The sequence below is a fragment of the Rhipicephalus sanguineus genome, chromosome 9 (assembly GCF_013339695.2).
Source record: "Rhipicephalus sanguineus isolate Rsan-2018 chromosome 9, BIME_Rsan_1.4, whole genome shotgun sequence".
Lineage (NCBI taxonomy): Eukaryota > Metazoa > Arthropoda > Arachnida > Ixodida > Ixodidae > Rhipicephalus > Rhipicephalus sanguineus.
In genome coordinates, this window is record NC_051184.2 from 27,300,554 (window position 1) to 27,320,083 (window position 19,530).

A 19,530-nucleotide genomic window follows, 5' to 3' on the forward strand; every position below is an offset into this window, starting at 1 on the left:
AGCTTATTTCCTCATGACATTGCGTGAACAGGCTGCTGGCGTCACAAATTGTGCCAAAAAGACGAGGAATGCCAGGAGATAATAACGCTTTCCTTCTTTGTATTTTCAGAGTCTGCTTAGGGGCCCTTTAAAGATTCACAGAACTGGATGCGATGCAGACACAGGGATAAAGACAAAAGGCGTAATTCAACCGGCTCATTTTTGGAAGGGGGTGAACAGAAGGCTCACCTCGTCTGAACACCGGGCACATTATGCCGCTTGGATGTGGCCTGACGTTGCCTCGCCAGGAAAGACTGGCCGCCGGTCAAGTGGACGATACGCTCCTCGGCCGACCTCTGCTGTGACTTCGCTCCCTGCAACACAGAGGGCCAGTCGCGGAAAGTTGAAAAAAAGAAATGCTCGATGACTGCGCACAGGTAGTATTGCATTTGCCGTTACGGCAGAGAAAGAAATTTAACTTCCTCCACATTTCTGACTATTTAGCAGGAGCATCAGCACATCTCTTGCCCACTATATCCCATGCATTGTTGGGAACAGGCTGATCATAATGTAATGCTGGCTTTAACACATGGGAAGAGCTTTTTATTGAATGGCAGCGTTTTTTAAGAAGCTACTAGGAGGCGATGTTGAATATTACATTTAAAGAACAACCAGCATTCACAAAATTTCCTTTTAGCAAGTGTTGTATGCGACTGGGCGTCATTGCGTGCGACTGACATATCCCGATCAGTACCTTGGTATTTACCTCCAACTCCCAAGACAACAGCCTCAAACTTTTGAAAGATATTTGCTCTCCTGGAAGAAATACTAACAAAAATAATGCAAAATTCACCACGTTCTAAATGATATCTCAGCACAGCAATTATAAACCTTGTCAATGACCAAATGACAAGATCCTTTAGTGCTAGTATATTGAATGAAATTCCCGTAAGGGCACTGAAACACCAAGTTCGTCTTTGTTGCTATAGTGCTGTGACTTTACCTGGCCAGATAGGCTTCCTGTGAAACCCCATACGATGAATTAAGTCTTTCGTTGTTATGAAAAGTTGTTGTCAAACACGCCGTGAAGAGCCACTAAGGGGTTTCTTGCAAATACTTACGTTCCTGACCACACGATCGCGCATGGTCACGTAATTGTGTGGACGTCGCCAGCTCTGGCAAAAACAATGACATGCGCAATGATCATCAAGACGAGAATGATCAGAGCACCGCTATTTTGCGCTGCAATAATTGCTGACGAGGAGTGACAACCGACAGCTCCTCAGTTGAATCTAACGCTGTGAACATCCCTTCCAATTTTTTTGTTTAATTTTGGTTCCGACCAACGATTCTGACTAACACTTATGCATTTCTATGAACCAAGACTGAAAGTGGTCATCACCAGACAGTAGATTTAATTTGACTGGTTAGCACCTATGTGCCCAACCACAACTATGACAGCAATAACTGCAGCACTTGCCTTGGTTACACTAAATGCTCGTTAACACATGCAACTAGCACCGGTCGCACAACCAAGTTAAACTGTTGTTAAACTATTCACCATGTATGTGTATATGTATTGCCCCCCTCAGTCAAATGTTTCTTTTGTATTTTTTTTTCCAGTTTGACGTGTATATATGTATTGCCCTCCTTACTCAATGCCCCCCATGGGGCCTGTAAGGAACTCTGAAATAAAATAAAATAAAATAGATGCAAATGGCCGCTTCGGTGGCAAAGCGATTGCTTTGCCTCAGTCACTCGCTGCTCAATTTTTCAGTCGCGCAACTGCAGTCGCAAACCTCTGAACCAATCACATGTGCAGGAACAGGACATCAGCTTATTTTGCGAGGCAATGGCAATCCGAGCCATATGCGAGCAAAGGTGAGTTCTGTGTGGCGACGAGTATAAGTCGCACGCAGGTGTGAACATGGTCGCCTTGAGTCACTTTTTGGTTGCCAGTCGCAAATCGTCGTGTGACCGGTGCAAGTCACAGGTGTGAATGTAACTAAGGCCCGGTGAATGAGTTGAAAACACGATCCCTCCAGGAACAAAAGAAAGACTGATTTTCTGCGCGCTGTAAGGTAATCCTTTGAATGATAATGGCAGCTCATGACAACACTTACCATGAAAACGGCAGCTTATAATAACGCTTACCATGTTTATTCGATTCTAACGCAAATCATTATTGAAGAAAAGAAAAGGGGACAGAATCTGAAAGTTGCCCTCACGATACTATTGCATTCAATACCGAAGCAGCATTCACAGCACTGGCAGCAAGCCTACCTGTTATAATTCACTGCCGCTACTATACTGGCTTTGAAACTTACGCTCCATGGTTTTCGACTCAGAGGATTATCCCGATGACCCTAGTGAGCCAACGATATGTAAAGAAAGATATTATTTTCCAGCTGATGATTACATCCAAGGTAAAGGAACAAGACAAGGCTATTTATAACAGGAACTTGCCTACACACACAATAATGCAGACAGACAATGTAATGACTCTTTAATTAGGAAAGCGCAAGACACGATTACCATCTATAAAGAAAGCATTGCAAGACGAGCTTTACTGTTTCAATAACATTTACATAGCTCGCTAGATTCAAGAACATCTACACTAATTGAACAACTGAAACTGAAAAGAAAAATCCAGGAGTCAATGACCATCGGCAAAACTGCTGAAACGGAATACAGCTAAAGTATGTCATAATAAAATCGTGCCTGACATGAAAATACCTTCATTATGTTCAGCATCGGTTATAAATGCAAACACTGGCCTTCAGCGAAAGGTCATATGCCTATCGGAGGCTTACCAAATGTAAAACCAAGTCTGACCTCTTGTTTAACGAGAAGCACTGACCAATCGTACATTCCACAACCTCTAAAAAATTATGCTTTTCAGCTACTACAATAATGCTTACCCAGCATGTTAATTAAAGAAGCGCAAATTAACCAACAAAACCTTGCGTCATCTACCAAAGAATGGCATATCCGAAATGCTGTAGTGGATGCACTGCTTTACTTCCATGCAAACAGCTGATTATGTGTATGTGATGTGTACCTTATGAAGATTTTATTTGTAAACTGCAGCACCACTGTTTGTTGCTATTATACTTGTGTCTTGGGATGCAGCTTTTTCCCCCACTATCCTTACCACTGATGTGCAGACAGTATCATAAGTTTAGAGGCTGCGATACACAATAAAAATCATGAACCCTTACCAGCTTGCCCAACTATCAGTGCTACACAATAAAAAGCTGAATATTTCCACTGCTCCAACAAGCAGCCATGAATTTAGATTTCCAGCCTGTTCTAAAACGCGCGAACAACACGTACTGGGCAGCTCAACTGAACACAGTCACAGATTGCCGGGAAATTCCCTTTCCTCCAGCCTAATGGTCTCTAAACTTTTGGTGCCGACTGTGCACGTTTTGCATCTGTTGCTGCAGTAAAATAAATTGCAAATTTCAAACTCCAAAGGTTAACATCCCCATGTTACATGGCACTCCAATTATGCAACACTCGGCACAGTTCGCGAACGTGGCCAGCGTTTTAAAGTGCCGGTGACTCACAAAGTTGTAGAAGGCTGTGCTGATGAGGCGCTCCTCCTTTTCCCACTGGGCCTTGAACATCTCCAACTCCTGCTGCAACTGGCTGATGTGCTTGGCCTTGTCCTGAAGCTGGTTACGCAAGGCGACCACCTCGGCGCTCGACGGCGACCGCGTGTCCAGCGTGCGAATCACCTGTGCACAAACGCAATATCTCGGGCAGTTTAGTTGGATGTTAAAGGCACAAACAAGATAAGTCCAAAAGAGAAATTGTTGAACAGGCACTGGGAGATGACAAACAGTGTGTTCTTAAACAAAGTTCACTCGTCAGTAAAATTTGTTGCTGGGCTAGTTGGTGCATAGTTAAAATATAAGACGCTGGCGCAAAACGGGACAAGGAAGAAACAGGAAGAAGAGACATATACAAGCGCTCGTCAACTTGAAACAGGTATACCCTCGGGACCTACAACTAAATGAAGTATGCCATAAAAATGAAAATAAAAGCTTCCTTTTTATCACGATGCAATGATAATAGTTTCTTTGGTCTATTACAAGCAAACACATCAACAGCCAAAGTAATGCACTTACCCCCTTAGGTAAAAAAAATTGGAGGCCCCAGTTTGCCTCTACGAGCGCAACGCAATATAGTGTTTTCTGCTACATATGCTCTTCATAGCAAAATCATACGAGGGTACTGCCATCTGACCTTCATGTGCACAAACACAGTTCCCGCTACCACTTGCGAAGCCCTCTAGAAGCCATGCAATGTCACCGCAAGCCTCAAGGTCACAAAGTGCTGCAGAGCATTCTTGTTCACTAAATACGTCTTCATTCAGCTTCAGTCACTGAGTCATCGTGGCTGTTAGTGTAGTGCGCTCACCTCAGAGCTGGAAAGCCTGGGTTCGATTCCCATCCCAACCAATACTTTCGTTTCAGCTAGATTAATTTGTTTGAAGGAGCTCCCCCATGAAACATGGCATCAATCCGAGCACAGTTTGACTTGTTTCTATTTTTTGCACCCATCGGAATTTTTCACTCACGCCAACAATGAAATTTTTGCAACACAAGCATGTTAACATTATCGTGTAATAAAGAACAGCACATCTACTTCCACCTCTACAACACAAAAGCTTCTGCACAGCAGTGTAGATAATGACAGCAACAGACACAGTGCAGTGTTTTGTTGTCTACGTCTAGGTTGTGCTGAAGGTGTGTTGCACGTATGACTCCACAACCATCATAATGATAGTACACTGCCATACGTTCACTACGTACATTCTTGGCCTTCTCGAGGTACTTCTGGTATCGCTCCTCCATGACCCTCGTCTCTTCAGCTTTCTTCTCGAGCTGCTCCGTCAACTCGGACTGGCTCTCGCCTGTGGAAAGAAATGTTTTCGTTCTTAAAGCTGATAACAAGTTGATCAGTCCTGTGATCCAATGTGCTTCTTCCATTTGTAACTCTGCCGTTGGATATTTCTAAAATTTAGCACAAATTTACAGAGCAACAGGCTAAAACCACTGCAAAGTTCATTTAACGCGGTTCGAAGAACGTCACGTTACAGCGATAAAATGGCCACGAAAACAGAACACGTGTTCCATCGTCGCGTCACAGTTTTGATTTTTGTAGAAGTTCTCAGCTGCGGTAAGCTTGCACAAGACTCTGTCAGCTGACAGGGGAGGGAACACTCACAGGACTCGGCTAGGCGTGTCGCCATGGCCTCGAGGCTGGCCTCGCGCTCGCGCAGCTGGCCCTCGAGCTCCTTGCAGCGCCGCTGTGCGAGGGCTAGCTGCTGTCGTGCCTCGGCCCCCTCATGCGCCGACGCCGCCTCCCGGCTGTCCTCCAGCTGGCTCTCCAGCTCCAGGTTGCGCTGGCTCAGGAGTCTGCGCGGCACACCCAGCAGCCATCAACAAACGGCAACAGAGTACACTCACGGAGACGGACTGTGTTACGTGATTTATACTCATTAAAGTCCCAAGTGCTAACCAGTTGTTCGTCGGCTTGGTCTTCACAACCCTTCACCCCCATCCCACAGCGTCTTCCTCCATATGCTAGAAACAAAGAACATCGGATCCTATTTCAAGGTCTTTAAGAAAGACACGTTTTCTACCTCTGAACAGTTGCTAAGTAGCTAGTAAAAACGTTCAATAAAATTTGCTGCTGCATGAGTTGGCGTTGAATCACATACGGCTTTTTTTTTTTAATGCAAAAGTGAGAAGTAAGGGAATCCTAAGAAAGAGAAGGACACGGTATTAGCGACATTCGATCTATTTATTCAATAGTGAGTCTAGCTTTCTTGATTTGATGCTTTGCTAGCAACATAGATGCGGTATGCATGCACTTAAGGGGGGAGGTGGCATTGAAAAAAAGCTTTTTTGTTTGTTGACCTAGAGCAATGAAATTTGGTATGCATACTAATAAGTGTCTTGTATAGGGAAATATGCAGTTTCATCATGATACCTTGAGTAGTTCTCAAGTTACATCATGCTACATGGTCCAATTATATGGTCTGCTTGTGGAAAGCCTAGAGCTGTAACAAAACATGCCAGGAAGCTGCAAATGGTGTTGATCTTTACTCAAAAGAAGACTACAGGGTATGACACTCTCAGAATTGTTTAGTAAATTCTCTTTTTTTTTTTAGAGATCATCATGGCTGCTGACACACATTGTCAGAAACAGTGTCATGGACAAATCATCATCTAGAAAAATAACTGGGCCATAAACAAGAAATTGAAGAATGTCATACCCACAAGCAGTGTTCAGGGATTCAGGAAAAAGAAACAGAATCAAAATCGGTCCAGTCATTCCCGCGCTACTCTTTCCACGAGCAATGCACAATGTCCAAAACACACTTGTGAGAAAAAGCCTATCAAAGTTTTCGAAGTTGTTTACATTTGTTAGAAGGCACCAGCACTGTAGTCCTTGGTGTTCTTGTGTAGACGCAACCTTTTGCGTCTCTGCCCTTTCACTTCATGCATGTGCGATGACTTCCTTGCTCGCTGAGCGTCTTTTTAGCAGCCCTGTGGAGGGTAAGGGCCCCAGGTTGCACACCCATTGCAGCACAAATCTTGGTGTAAGCTTGAAAGTTGCCTGCATTGTACCTCGCAACTGCCTCATGGACTGCTACGTCCACAGTGAAGTGGGAGGCATGCTGCTGCTTAGAAATTAGTGACCAAATCACCGAGTGAAGGCTTTCAGCGGCATTTTGTGTCTTGTTGCCCCTGCAACGAGCCTGCAGTTGAGGGTCAGACAGGCGTTGGTACACTGGCCGCAACGCTTCAACAACTTTGATGGGCAGGTTATACGTGTGTGGAAGTTGTGGCTTCCCCTCTGCCTCTGCTGCACGGTGCCTGCACCAGCTGCGGGCACCGGAAGGACAGAGCTCTTGATGAGGTTCTGCATCTGTCGATGAAACATTATGAAAGGTGGCCATCACTGCTTTCTTCATATCTTCGACGTCCGTGTTGCTTCGCAGTGCTAGGCCATAATAGCTGGTGAGCCTTTTGATCAAGTCCTGCGTCAGGCCAATGTTGTCACGGATAGCCATGCCATAACAACTAGTCAGTCTTCAGTCAGGCTGCCCCATCCTCCTAGTCTATCCTTCTTGACACATGTGTTGGAGAGCTGTACCCATCCTCTCTTTGACATGATTTATACAGTCTTCTTTAGCCAGTGGAATAAATCTGTATGTTCTTTATTCAGAGTGAGGGAAGTATCACTGTCTTCATCACAAACAATGCATGCGTACCGGAGGTCATTCTTTCCAGTGACCTTCTGAATAAAATTAAGGTAGGGGACGTGGCATTTTCCTTCGTAGGTTTTGATGAAAATTGGCACAGTTATTGCAAACATTTCTGGGATCAAATATCTGAGCAGTTTATTCAATAACGCGAGTTGGTCAGATATAAATTCAACTCCCTGCTTCACACACGCCACGCTCATTTGCAAACCCCGCCTGTGATGCGTTTCATCATCCACTCGGTCGCGGAAACGGTAATTTGCGAGGCATTCGTTATTTTCGAAGATTCATCAGAGCTAGCGGCGATACCAAGCACGAATCCAAACGTGCCTAAATTGCGTCACCAGCGCTTTCTTTCAAGCCGATGTACTCGGCCGCGGGGTCCGGGAAGTCGGCGCACGATATGCTGGCTGGCGGCATTCGGTGACAATGCACAATGCTCCTAGCCGCGGCGACGAAACATCGGCGCACATAACGTGCTTGGTCTCGCATTTTGCGGCGCCGACGCGCGAAATTGCTAGCCGCTGTTCCGAGCGGTCAATGCGCGACGAGCTTGGCCGGGAGGTCCGCTGCCGATTCGTAAAATGTCCATCCGCACTTTTGAGGAGCCAGCGGACGATGCGATTTGCTGCTTGTGACGAAGCACAGTGCGGCTTGTCCGCTAGCGCGATGTCCTTGCCCGCAAAGTTCGGATTCGTCTCGTAAACCAGCGCCGTGAGCGGAGTTAGGCCTAGCCACGACTCCGAGCAGTAAGCTCGGTCGCGGTGTGCGTGGCCGCGGTGCCCGATGTTTCAAAGCAAGTCATGTTCGATCGCGAGTACAAAGAGTAGTAGCGCGAAGTTATTCGTCTCGGAGTACGAAGTGCTGACAAGCTGAACTTCTACCCGAGACGCGCATCTGCGATGTTCGCGACGAGCGCGGCACGCTATCGTCTATCGTACACTGATGACTGCGCTTCCGCTTGCAGCTGTCAAACTACAGGGTAATCATATTCTAAATTATCGTCGACCCGTGCACACAGGACGAGTGAACGCGTCACTAAGTAGCGCGATTTTCGACAGTCGTAACATCAGGTAACATCGCGACGCGTAAGCAGACTGCAGCAGACAGCTGTCCTCTCGGAGCGAGCATCGGACCAATGACGAGGCGTGCTGGAGCAACATGGCGGATGCGGCCAATTGGAGGCCTCGAAACGACCTTCAGAGATTTGCTTTTTGTGCGCTTGTTTTCAAAGGGAGGAGCCAGCTGAGGCGGGGAATTTGAAAACGAAGAAATGCTCTTTACGGCGAGCTCAAAATGGCGGCGCCCGGTTGTGCCGTTGCGGAGCAAGACTTTTTTGAAAACCACCGTTTTTTTTGCGATCTCCACAATAATTTTCGCCAACTCAGCACGTGCAACAAATTTTTTAAAGCACTTCTAGGTGGTTTTCAGTGAAGATATTTTGGAATCAGATAGAAAAAGGGCTACAGAAACTGAAAATGTGATTTTCAAAAAATCGATTTTTTTGCCATTTTGCGCGATACGAAAGCCGCGTCCCCCCTTAAGTTGTCTACCATCTGTGGTATTTTCTAAATTATAGTCACTTGATGCTTAGCACTTGCCCTGTGCATTGTGTTTTTTTTTTTATCTCTTAGAATTCCTTTACTTCCTATTCTTGCACTAGAAAAAAAAAATTGTCATAAGCAAAAACATTGCCCCCCTCCCGATACGTCTCGTTTTGCCCTCTTTATTACTACAAGCCGACACTTTTGCTTGCCTTTCATTGTTCAATATTACAGCTTGCACCAGTTCCCGCAACTCAACATTAATATCTCAGTGCATGCAATCAATGCAAACAGCAGCACATTATACAGTGGTAATTCGGCCGAGTAAAAAGGGCCTCTGAGAGTGCAGCGCAAAAACAGCGAGCTCTGTGAAGTGCGCACCTGACTTCAGTCTCCAGGTCGTTCTGGCGTGACTGTGCGTCCTCGAGCATGGTCTTGAGTAAGGTCACCTGCTGGCCTTCGCTCGAGCTTCGTTCCAGCTTCAGCATCTTGTTCTCGTGCTGAAGCCTGATGAGTTTCTCCCTACGGCCACGCAAAATGCAAATCTTGTTTCGCATGAACAAGCGCACACAAAAGAAAGGAGTGAGTGTACAACCAACCACAAAAATTCGCAGACCACTGAAACCACGAGAAAAAAAAAACAGTCTCATGGCAAATTATCTACTCAGCCAAGTTTGAATTACGACCACACGAAGAAGTATCCACTGATTTTTGTTCAATTCATGAATAGATCTATTGGTCGGTACGAAATTGTGTTTTTTTATTCACTAACATTGCCCACTTGAACTTATGCTCCAAATACCCTTGTAGATGAGGACACAAGGTAAACTACCTTTAGGATGTGCAACTCATTCAAAATTATCTAATTTTGAATAAAGTCCTGCAGAGTAACCTTTCACTGTGTGGTCTTCATAAAGGCCAAGAAATGTTGAGAATACTATTCCAAACGGAATGTTATGTACACATAGTTTTACAAACACCACAAAAACAGGACACCGAGAATAGACCACACAACACAGGCGCTGTGTTGCGCCTGTGTTGTGCGGTCTATTCTCGGTGTCCTGTTTTTGCGCTGTTTGAAAAACTATGCGTACGTACCAAGAAGCCCGCCTAACCACCATTTTGACTGTTATGTGTTCTCCTAAAACATAGGTATTTCTGTACACTAAGCATCAACATGTTTACTTTCTTGTAGGCATCAAAAACAGGTAGTGGTAAGGCAAACATACCGAAAGTTGTTTCAAACATGCTGGTGTAACCTCCTTAAAAGTATCCCTGAAACGGTTCTGTGATGCTGTGTAATGAGTGGTTAGGCTACAACGAGCATCAGTCATTCGTACCATCATGTAAGAGAGGCACACTGCATCAAGGGAGCTATGGTGATTCAAGGTTACCCCCTCCTAAGCCACGTCTTCTTTTTTTTTTCAACTTTGTTGCCGATGGGTTGTTGCTAAGCTCCGCATTCCACGATCCTCTGCCACCCCAACGTAGATCACAAAGGTCGTGCTCCATGTTTGTCTGGTTGATCTCTGCCCCACTAAAAGCCAATCAGATCGGACGCACAAGCAACGTCCCAAGAGAGGGAAAACTGAAAACATGGCGGGGCAATGCCACTGCAACCTGTAGTCTGTAGTCTGTTAAATTGTTCTGTTAATAGAGGTTTTTAGCTTGTCCGTATACTTTTCTATGTTACGGTGTAAGCGGATTATATTTACCGCGCCACTGGAACACATTTTAGCAGAGCTTTATCTCCCCATCGGTAAACGTTTGCGTACATATGTAAACATATATGTTTGCATTTTCATAAACCACTAAATGATGATGATAACTGCATTTAAAACATATTTAATTCAGATAAGATTCAATCACTGCCGCGGCAAAATCGTAATAGAAGTTTCTAGCGTGTACGGTATTCTGGTATACGCAAAAGGTGTGTACGGAATGCCGAGTTACTGGACAATGGTATCGACATCTTGTGACGCTTCGTGCAACCACAATTATACAGACGTTTGTTTTTCCCCAGTATTTTTTAGAAAAGAAGTATTAAAAAGGCAACTCATTTGGCATTGCGCTGCTGGAAGGAATTTACACCAGCAGAGAAGTTGAATGCACCATGCTTCTGCAATAACAATTTTGTGTTTGCCTGGTTCATCTCGGCCCCACCAGGTGCCACCTCTCCGGCCTCTCGCGTTTACGGCTACGGTAACTCTGTGCAAACAACGTGGTTGCACTTGGTGCTCACACTTCGCGAGTAGCCACGAACAACGTGAATTTACAAGATAAGGCCAAAAACATAAGACATATCCGGCGAGTAGTTTCCTTTCCGTGAAAACAAATCTACGTGCCGTGAAGGCGCACACATGCGCAGATGCCATCTGGTATTCCAGTAACACACCAACGTGGAAAGTGTTACGGACAAACCAAAAACCTGAAATGATTCAAGAGGCCCATGCTGAAGGCTCAATAGTATTGTACACAATTGTTCAAACCGTTTCAGGGTCCTTCTATATGTTTCTTATGTAACTGAGATAGCCTGTAGAAACACACATACATGAGCTTATCCCTCTATGATGAAAAGTGGAAACCTTACAAAGTGTGACAGCAACGGTGATGCAAAACAACCGAGGAAAAGAGGAGACAGTAACCACAGAAAAAAACATGGAACCCCAAGATGCACATGCCAGCCCCCGCAATGCGCCTTCCAATGAGCCACAAGTACAAGTCACACTGCCAAATGACACTGAGAGCCTGTTGTGAAGTCATGCACACTGCATAGTACTTACGTCCCAATGTCCATACAGCTGAAAAGCAAGCATCTGTGCATAAGGTGGTATGCAAGGTTTTATTTATTCACACTCTCACCGCGACAAGACATACACAACTTCAAAAGTGGTTGCCACAAGCACGTCCTGCATGCCTGCATTTCAGCGCATATCTGACGAAAAGCAGCGAAGTTGACTAGTAAATTAAAGCGAGCATCGTTTTTTTGCTGTATAGGTTTTTGCAAATTATTGTACGTCATATCACTGTGACTCGACTCACGGAGCGGGCTATTGGAGAAAGAGCACCATACGTGCCGCCGTACAGAGAAAGTATGAGCAGGTGATAGACAAGAAGCAAATTAGCATTTGTTTCGTGAAACATACCAACAGATTTACTGATTGCCGTACGTGTGTGGTGGATAAGATTTCGTTTAGCTGCGGCTGCTTCTACATAGGGCAAACGGTTCGCTGTATTAATCAGAGATTAACGGAACACAAGAGGTCGCCAACCAAAGGCTCACAGTCTAATCTATCTTTACATTGTTGACAGTGCAAGTGCACGACAAAATTCGATGAATGCGCTATTTTGTACCAGCACAGGAATGAAGAAACACATTTAATGGTTGAGGCCAGGCATATAGTGGTAGCGCATGCATGAGCCAACCATCGATTAACCTGCATAAAGAAAAAATCAAGTGTCTGAATAGCTATCTCTCACGTAGACCACCATGCGTGCCGGATTGATAGGTTCGCCTATTGCATGGGCATGCGCAGATAAATTTTCGTGCCTTCTTTCCTTTCCGCCGTTGTGTGCCTTTTCAGTTGTTAGTCTGCATTTGTGGTGTCTTGACTTCTCTGTTGTGTTCGTGTTTGCATGCCCTGTCTCTTTAACACCATATGTGCTTCACAGCAGTTAATGTGAATTTACCATATTAGAAGCCAGAATAATTAGTCAATGAATTTTCTTCCATTAAACTTTCAATACAAATCGCTATATGAGAAATTCAGGATAATTCAGCTACCAAATGCATGAACAAGTCAAACTCATAAGTGCACACATTTGAGTTCGCCTTCTGCCCTTTCTTTAACATAGGGCCATGCTATAACACACATTTCAGTGCTAGTTCTGCGCAGCAATTCAGATTAACATATGCAAGACTTAACATTTTTACAGAAGTGTGCAACATGCCAAAAGGAAATAGAAGAATTCTGGAGTTGCCACCTGTGTCCATCAAATGCACGTGCAAGTTGACTCTTTAGCAGCAATTTTGTGTCCGCTCGCCATAACCTAAATGGCTTTTCCCGTTCTCAACATTAACAGTACGCCGAGTTGCGGTGCGCTTGAGTTTTTAAACAGCTTTGCCCAAAAGTATTTCTCACTTGATTTCAGGAGGCACAGTCTCGAGCATGTCAGAATCTGAGATCGCTCCAACGGCCTTGGCACCGCTCTGCACATGAGAACTCTCTGCACCAACAGCAAAAACAGAAAAAAAGTCAGCCACCCAGCAAACCACGACAGATCACATGACAACAATGCAAAACAGTTCCTAATCTTCAGAAGTTCTAGAACACATCTCAAATAAATACTGGAGTGGAGATGGTGCACAAAACATGACGCTAACTGCCGCCATATTACTATGACCTGGTTGATAGCATATGTATACATAGCAGAGACCAATAAAACAATTTCTTATCGCTTCCGGCGTCTCAACATGGTCAATTTTGATGGATAGGTACTGCTCAACATGCACGTTTGTGTCGTTGGTTTTAGGGGGAAACTTAAACGTCACGACAATTTGCACGGAAGGTCATAAAATCTGTACTCACTCAATGGTAATGCCTCAGTTCAAAACAACACGCTTTTATTTTCTAGTTCGTCTAGAGTTTACACTAGCAGGGCAAGAGCAATACTGTGTCTGCAAACCGACTAGTTTGACAAGCTTTCAAGGCTGAAGTTTAGCCAAGCACTGGCTTCCCCACTGCCAGTAAAATTCAGTTGAGGTTACCACTCCAGAAATTTTCCTTTACACCTCCTCGGGGTTACTAAACTGTTTTAACTCATGAAATCCGTTCAGGTTATGTGGAATTTTGAGATGGCCATGTCTCGATTCCCAAACAAGCATGTAGTCAAATGATTTGAAGATTGGATAAATAGGAGTGCAATGTATACATCATCAACTCCTGCAATTAAACTGCCATCCAATTTTTCTATCTATTTTTGCACATAGCATTGGCAGTTGCTTCAGCTTGATACCATGTTTGCCAGCATTACTCTGATGCTACTTTCACGATAATTTCGAAGTGTTTGTCATTGTACGATGTGATGGCAATAGCAAAATGTTTATTTTGCTGCAAAGAAACATTCACAGCATTTGTCACTACTGTGATGAAACGCATCTTTCAATGCTGTAAGGTCAGATGACGCAACCATCTTGTACCAAAACTGACTTTTTTTTTTTTGCACATGGAATCGCTATAGGCACTCACTCTAAGTTACCTAGATAACCTGCCGCGAGCAGGAAAGAGATATACAAGTGCTACCCGCCACATTGATGCTAGACAATGCAGGTGCAGAAATTCCATATACATAACTCGCCTTTTTGGAGTTGAGAGCAGCGTAGATCTTCCAAGCCTTCCTTCAAGGAGTCTCGTTCAGCAACAAGTCGCTGGGGAGAGAAACAAAGTCTCAAACACGCAAGAAATTTTAAAAATAAGATTTAGTTGTAGGGTTTGGCCTCTTAAAACTATGCAGTGGTTTATTAGGGCTGCTGCAGCACAGAGCCCTGGAATAATCTTAGCCACCTGGGCTTTTCCTAATGTACATGAGCATTGGGCCCTGAAATATGACTACGGCTATGACACAATACATCCAAACATGGCTTGTTATTCACTGCACACAAATACAGTGATTTTCTGTGCTTAAACGTAAACGTCAGTGCATGGTTAACATGAACGCAACATCCACATAAATTTTCATTTCAGACTAGGACTTGGAGGCGTTGCTGCTACGGAGGTTGATATGGTGAAATGTTTTCCAACTTTGCTAGATCTGGAAATGCAGTTTTCCGTCACGCAGGTTTTCATCACCTGGAAACGCAGGTTTCCAGCTCCTGAGTGTGATGGGAACTACATACCTCCTTCTCAGTTTGCAGTGAAGCCAACTTCTCGTGCAGCTTCTTGGCCTCGAATTCGGCGCGGTTGGCTTTCCGTGTCTCGTCGGCCAGCTGAAGCCGCAGCTCCTGCGTCTGCTTCTTGTACAGGTCGGCCTGCGACTTGAACGCTGCCATCTTTTTCACATCCTGCAAAACGAAGTCAAGCTCACGTCGGAACATGCATAGGCGAGAGTCGAGAGTGCCACACGAGAGAGGCAGTCTAGCTTTATCTTGCATCACAGACCAGTTTGCTTAAAGTGACGATTAGATAAGGAAAAAGAAAACAACAAGAAAGATAAATGATAAAAGACAGCAGGCCCTACCTGAATCACTATCAACTAGCTCAGCTTTCTGTCATTCTAAGGAAAGATAACTATTAAGTGGAAGAGATGCGAAAAGAAAGACTCAGAATTGACTTGTAAAAAATAATGAGGTGACAAATAATGACAGAAAAGAAAGACACAACCTTGTGCAAAGTACTTTAGCTACATAGTCGTTCTGTAAATTACAAGCCAGTAAACAAAGGCAAAAAGACTAAAGGAAAGTTAACAAATGACAAAGCTTGGACAACTAATTAAACATAAATGCAAATTATTTAAAAACTATAAACTTTGGGGCACGTATCTAATCCAGTAAACTCTCAGTAAACAGATATCTCTTAAAGGGGCCCTGCAACACTTCTTCAGTACGGTCAGAAAACGCTGCCGATCGGTAGTCAAGGCTCCCAAGAACATGTGAGCCAAACATTAAAGTGCAGCACGCAACCTGGGATTTATAATTAATTCTCAAAGTACGCTAGATATCGTTCCCTCTTCTCTCTACAAATGATGCCACATACCCAAATTACTGCACCATATACCCAAAGTCCATGACCACTGGCTGATTTGAGCATCGTGAGCTGCATAATTACCGGGGCAGCCGTGAGATGCCGCCACATGCCCACGCGCGTGCTCACAATTACATTGAAAGTAAACCGAGTGTTCAAAGAAAAAAATTAAAAGAAAGTTCTCAAGGTCATGACACACGCTGATGAAGGGACGTATCTTCTTGCCCCCTTATCATCTCCCTCCCTGCGTAGCTTTCAGCGCGCTCACTGGTACGAGAGGAGAGAGAAAGCGCTTAAAGTGTGCGGCAAATCCCTGCAACTCCGCTCGTACTTGACGGATTCTAAAAATTTTTGCAGCAGTCGATTCATCAGGCAATAAGCTTGATGTATTGCAGTAAGTATTGCAGAACCCCTCTAAACGAAACTGCAGCTTAAATGAAACAACTGCTTCTAATATGACTGGTTTCGTACTTGAATTATATGCACGTAAACGAAAGTCCTGTTAAACGGAACATATTTTCCTGGTCCCTTCAGGTTCTGTTTAACGAGAGTCTACTGAATGTGAATTAGTCAAGATTTTATTTAGATAGACTGCATATAGCAGAGAAAGACATATTTCGAGACTGTCCTTAGATTATAAGTATAAAGAAGAACAAAGAACAGAGCATCTCGTATCTCCCACAGGTAAAATAACAAGAATAAAGAAAAGAAAGAACAGTGTTAATGGCAAATTTTTTTAGACGAGTTCAACAGCCCAACAAGAACACCGACCTCCTCAAGTTCGATGTTGGTCTGCATGTACGAGGTGTTCTTCTCCTCCAGTAACTTGAGCTGCCTCTTGAGGTCGCTCATGTCCTCTGAAATCGCATTACCTTCAGTTGTCAACTTTGACACATTGGATGCCTCAAACTTCTTTATGCAACAGCCTCACTCCATCTACACACATTTATCGTCTTTTTCATTTTTTAGTCAATGCTACTACGAGACGTACAAAATCTGCAACGAAAAATTTGCCAGCACTCGTGTATTATATGGGTAAATACAGCAGGCCTCGCACAATCTATACACTTTCTTGAAAACAATTGAAGTGCTAGTGTAAAATTCATCACTATTACCGTTTTATGACAGTTTGTACGTCTCAGTTTACATCATTACACTTGGAAACGTTTTCATGTTACCTAAAAGCTGCTTAAACCCTGGCCGAGTTCACACAGAACTGCTACACATTAATAACTAATCACTTGGCCAACTGTGTGCCCTTATTTCACCCGCTATGTGAGGAACGTTATAAAAAGAACATCCAACATTCTATAACCGTCAGTGGCGCGGGCTAACACACCTAGCACTAGATCTAGTAGTACGCATACTAATGTGCCCAAAAATGCAGAAGGCAGGACAGTTGCATGCTACTCAACTGGTAAGCATGGCAACATGGTCTAGAGGTTGTGGGTTTGATTCCCACCCACATTAATGTGATTTTCTCTAAATTTACTTTTCCGTTCTCGCGTAAAAGTTGTTGCTTGTCGACGTAGACATTACCCTGTCTGAAATACAATGTTGCCGTACCAGCTCGACAACAGCGATAACATTGGTAAAGAAACCTTGAGATGCTTTGTCTAACCATGTGCTAAAAATGTATATTTCAGTTACGTGGGTATTCTCATCAACATTTGTACAATCCACCCAAACTGCAATGTCTTGCCCCATCAAGACAGCAGTACATGTAAGTCGATGAAATTAATTCTCCCGATATCACTCCAATTCAAGTGTGAAGTGCTTGTTAAAGGTGTACCGACACAAAAATTTTGGTCTTGCGTTTTTTTTGCTGCAATGTGTTGCTGGGGGCCTGTTAGTCATAACACAGCACATCGTTTGCTGCAGCGCACTACAGATAATTACAGGCTCCTTATTACCAATCAGTGTCAGTTTCAGTTTCAAAAATGACAAGCCTCCGGGTGCAACCATCACCACTTAGTGGGTGCAGCAGTCGATCACATCAGCACACAAAACTGTGATGCACTTCCACGCGGTTTGTGAGCAGCCGCTGAGAAGTAGGCTGCTGGAGTGAACGCGGCAAAAAAAAAAAAAAGAAAGAAAAGAAAAGACGGCTATGACGTCATCATAACTTGCTGCAGCGTGGTGACATGAGGGAAGTAGGGGGTCATCGAGGGTCACCTTTGAGGGTGTCAATAGCCCGAGGGTGTCGATCGCTCATGCAAACTTCAAAATTCATATAAATACCTTCCAAGCTATATTCGCTGTTGATATTTTGCAGATGATATACGCATGTTTACGGGAATCCATCCCGCAGCCTATCTCAGCCGTGAAATTTTGTGTCAGTACCCCTTTAACTCGATGCAGTTTTCACTGACAAAAAAAAAGATTTGAATCCCTAATTATTCTCACACACACAGACTGGGGTAGAATTGTAGAAACTGGTGTACTAATAACCAACACGAAGGATCCTCCTACTCACCCAATTTCTTTTTGTAGGTCTCAATGGCAGCTTCATAGTGCTCCTAACCAATGATAAAAGGAAAATATGTGGAGCCATTAAAGCAGGAACACAAAAAAAGAACGCTGAGCATTGAAGAAGCAACAGAAGTACTTCAAGGGAGTCGTACCACTTTGTCCGATGTATGCCTCAGGACGTCCAGCTCATCTTTCAACGTCTGAGCTTCGTTCAACGTTTTGTGCAATTCCTCATTCTGGTAAAAGGACAAGAAGAAACACATGATCAGAACAAGCAACAAAAAAATTTGAATGCATTAAATGTGAATTCAGAAATTCCCCCTCGCTATGCAGAACATGGCAAATCTGCTTCATGCTCACATGTTACTGCAAGAAACAAAATGAAGTTTTAAACTGCAACTCTGTTATAACCAGGTCCACTGCGCTCTTGGGAAGACTTTATACAGAATCGAGAGGTCACAAACTATTTTCCCTCACACTGTGAACATAACGATTTCAATGTTTCAGCAGAATTAGGGCAACTATGTCCACTGTCCTAAATATTGACTACAACAGTACAAACTCGCCATATACTGTATTTACTCGAATCTAGGCCCGGCCCCAATTCTAAGCCGATACCGAAATTCGCAAGGCCAGAAAAAAAACTTAATCATTGTACTTGAATCTAAGCCAACTCCCCCCACTTTTGCACATCATTTTTTTCGAAAAAAACATCGGCTTAGGTTCGAGTAAATACGGTATGCATCAACATTGTGCTTGTAGATTAGAAACATAAATGAAGTTTTCAGCAGCAAAATATCCTTGAATTCGCATATTAACAAAGTGATCATCCAAAAATGTTCGGTGTTACAGGCTGCACATACAACTGTTATCTCTGCGTTCTTCTATAATGATGTCTCTTCCTCGGCACTTTACAGTATGGTAGCCAAAAAATTTGGTCCGAATTTAGTGCACATACTTGGCACATACCTCATATCGCATCATCTAAGGTAAAATTGAGACGGATGTTATTACGACAACATAGATTTGCTATATGTTGGCATAACTGCAGTGACCAGAAAGCTCAATCCATACTTCAAGGCACTGCAAGTTGGTAAATCTCACCTTTTCCTGTAGATTCAGAATTTCCTTCTCTTGAAATTCCACCTTGATTCGCAGTTCATCTTTCGCTGTTTCAGAATCAATGCAAACAAAATCAATACAATTCCCAAACCGACCACACCAATTAAGAATGATGTATGTACTAATACTAACGTAACGGCAAATATCGTTAGCACTACACTGTTTAGCCATTAAGACAGCATAATTCTGTCTCATGTAAACGGGTGTGCACATACCAGTTTCCAATTTGAATACTTCAGCCTGTAGTGCGTCTATCCGCTGCTGGGATTGCTGATAGCGCCTTCCCGCTGGTGTGCTGAAAGTTTCAGACGACATAAGAAAGCACTAGTGGGCTGCCTTCGTGCACTGAGCTTCAAAAGGACGAAATAAAAGCAATCGTCCATTACTA

The 19,530-nt window shown here is 43.8% G+C and overlaps 1 protein-coding gene across 5 annotated transcripts in view; it reads right to left on the reverse strand.

Annotated features, from left to right (window-relative positions):
• LOC119404834 (protein Hook homolog 3) overlaps window positions 1–19,530 on the reverse strand; it is a 36,657-nt gene that overhangs the window by 8,555 nt on the left and 8,572 nt on the right. For 2 of the 5 annotated variants that reach the window (XM_037671506.2, XM_037671507.2), the window contains exons 9-22: window positions 19,358–19,437; window positions 19,125–19,189; window positions 18,173–18,256; window positions 18,025–18,067; window positions 16,320–16,405; window positions 14,705–14,869; window positions 14,167–14,236; window positions 12,951–13,035; window positions 11,592–11,609; window positions 9,190–9,330; window positions 5,218–5,408; window positions 4,803–4,903; window positions 3,552–3,722; window positions 229–353 (exon numbers count right to left, since the gene is read on the reverse strand). In XM_037671506.2, coding sequence (XP_037527434.1) covers window positions 229–353; window positions 3,552–3,722; window positions 4,803–4,903; window positions 5,218–5,408; window positions 9,190–9,330; window positions 11,592–11,609; window positions 12,951–13,035; window positions 14,167–14,236; window positions 14,705–14,869; window positions 16,320–16,405; window positions 18,025–18,067; window positions 18,173–18,256; window positions 19,125–19,189; window positions 19,358–19,437 — 1,425 coding nt within the window. Of the gene's footprint in view, window positions 1–228; window positions 354–3,551; window positions 3,723–4,802; window positions 4,904–5,217; window positions 5,409–9,189; window positions 9,331–11,591; window positions 11,610–12,950; window positions 13,036–14,162; window positions 14,237–14,704; window positions 14,870–16,319; window positions 16,406–18,024; window positions 18,068–18,172; window positions 18,257–19,124; window positions 19,190–19,357; window positions 19,438–19,530 lie in introns of all 5 variants that reach the window. The other 3 variants (XM_049419031.1, XM_037671508.2, XM_049419032.1) reach the window with 3 other exon arrangements.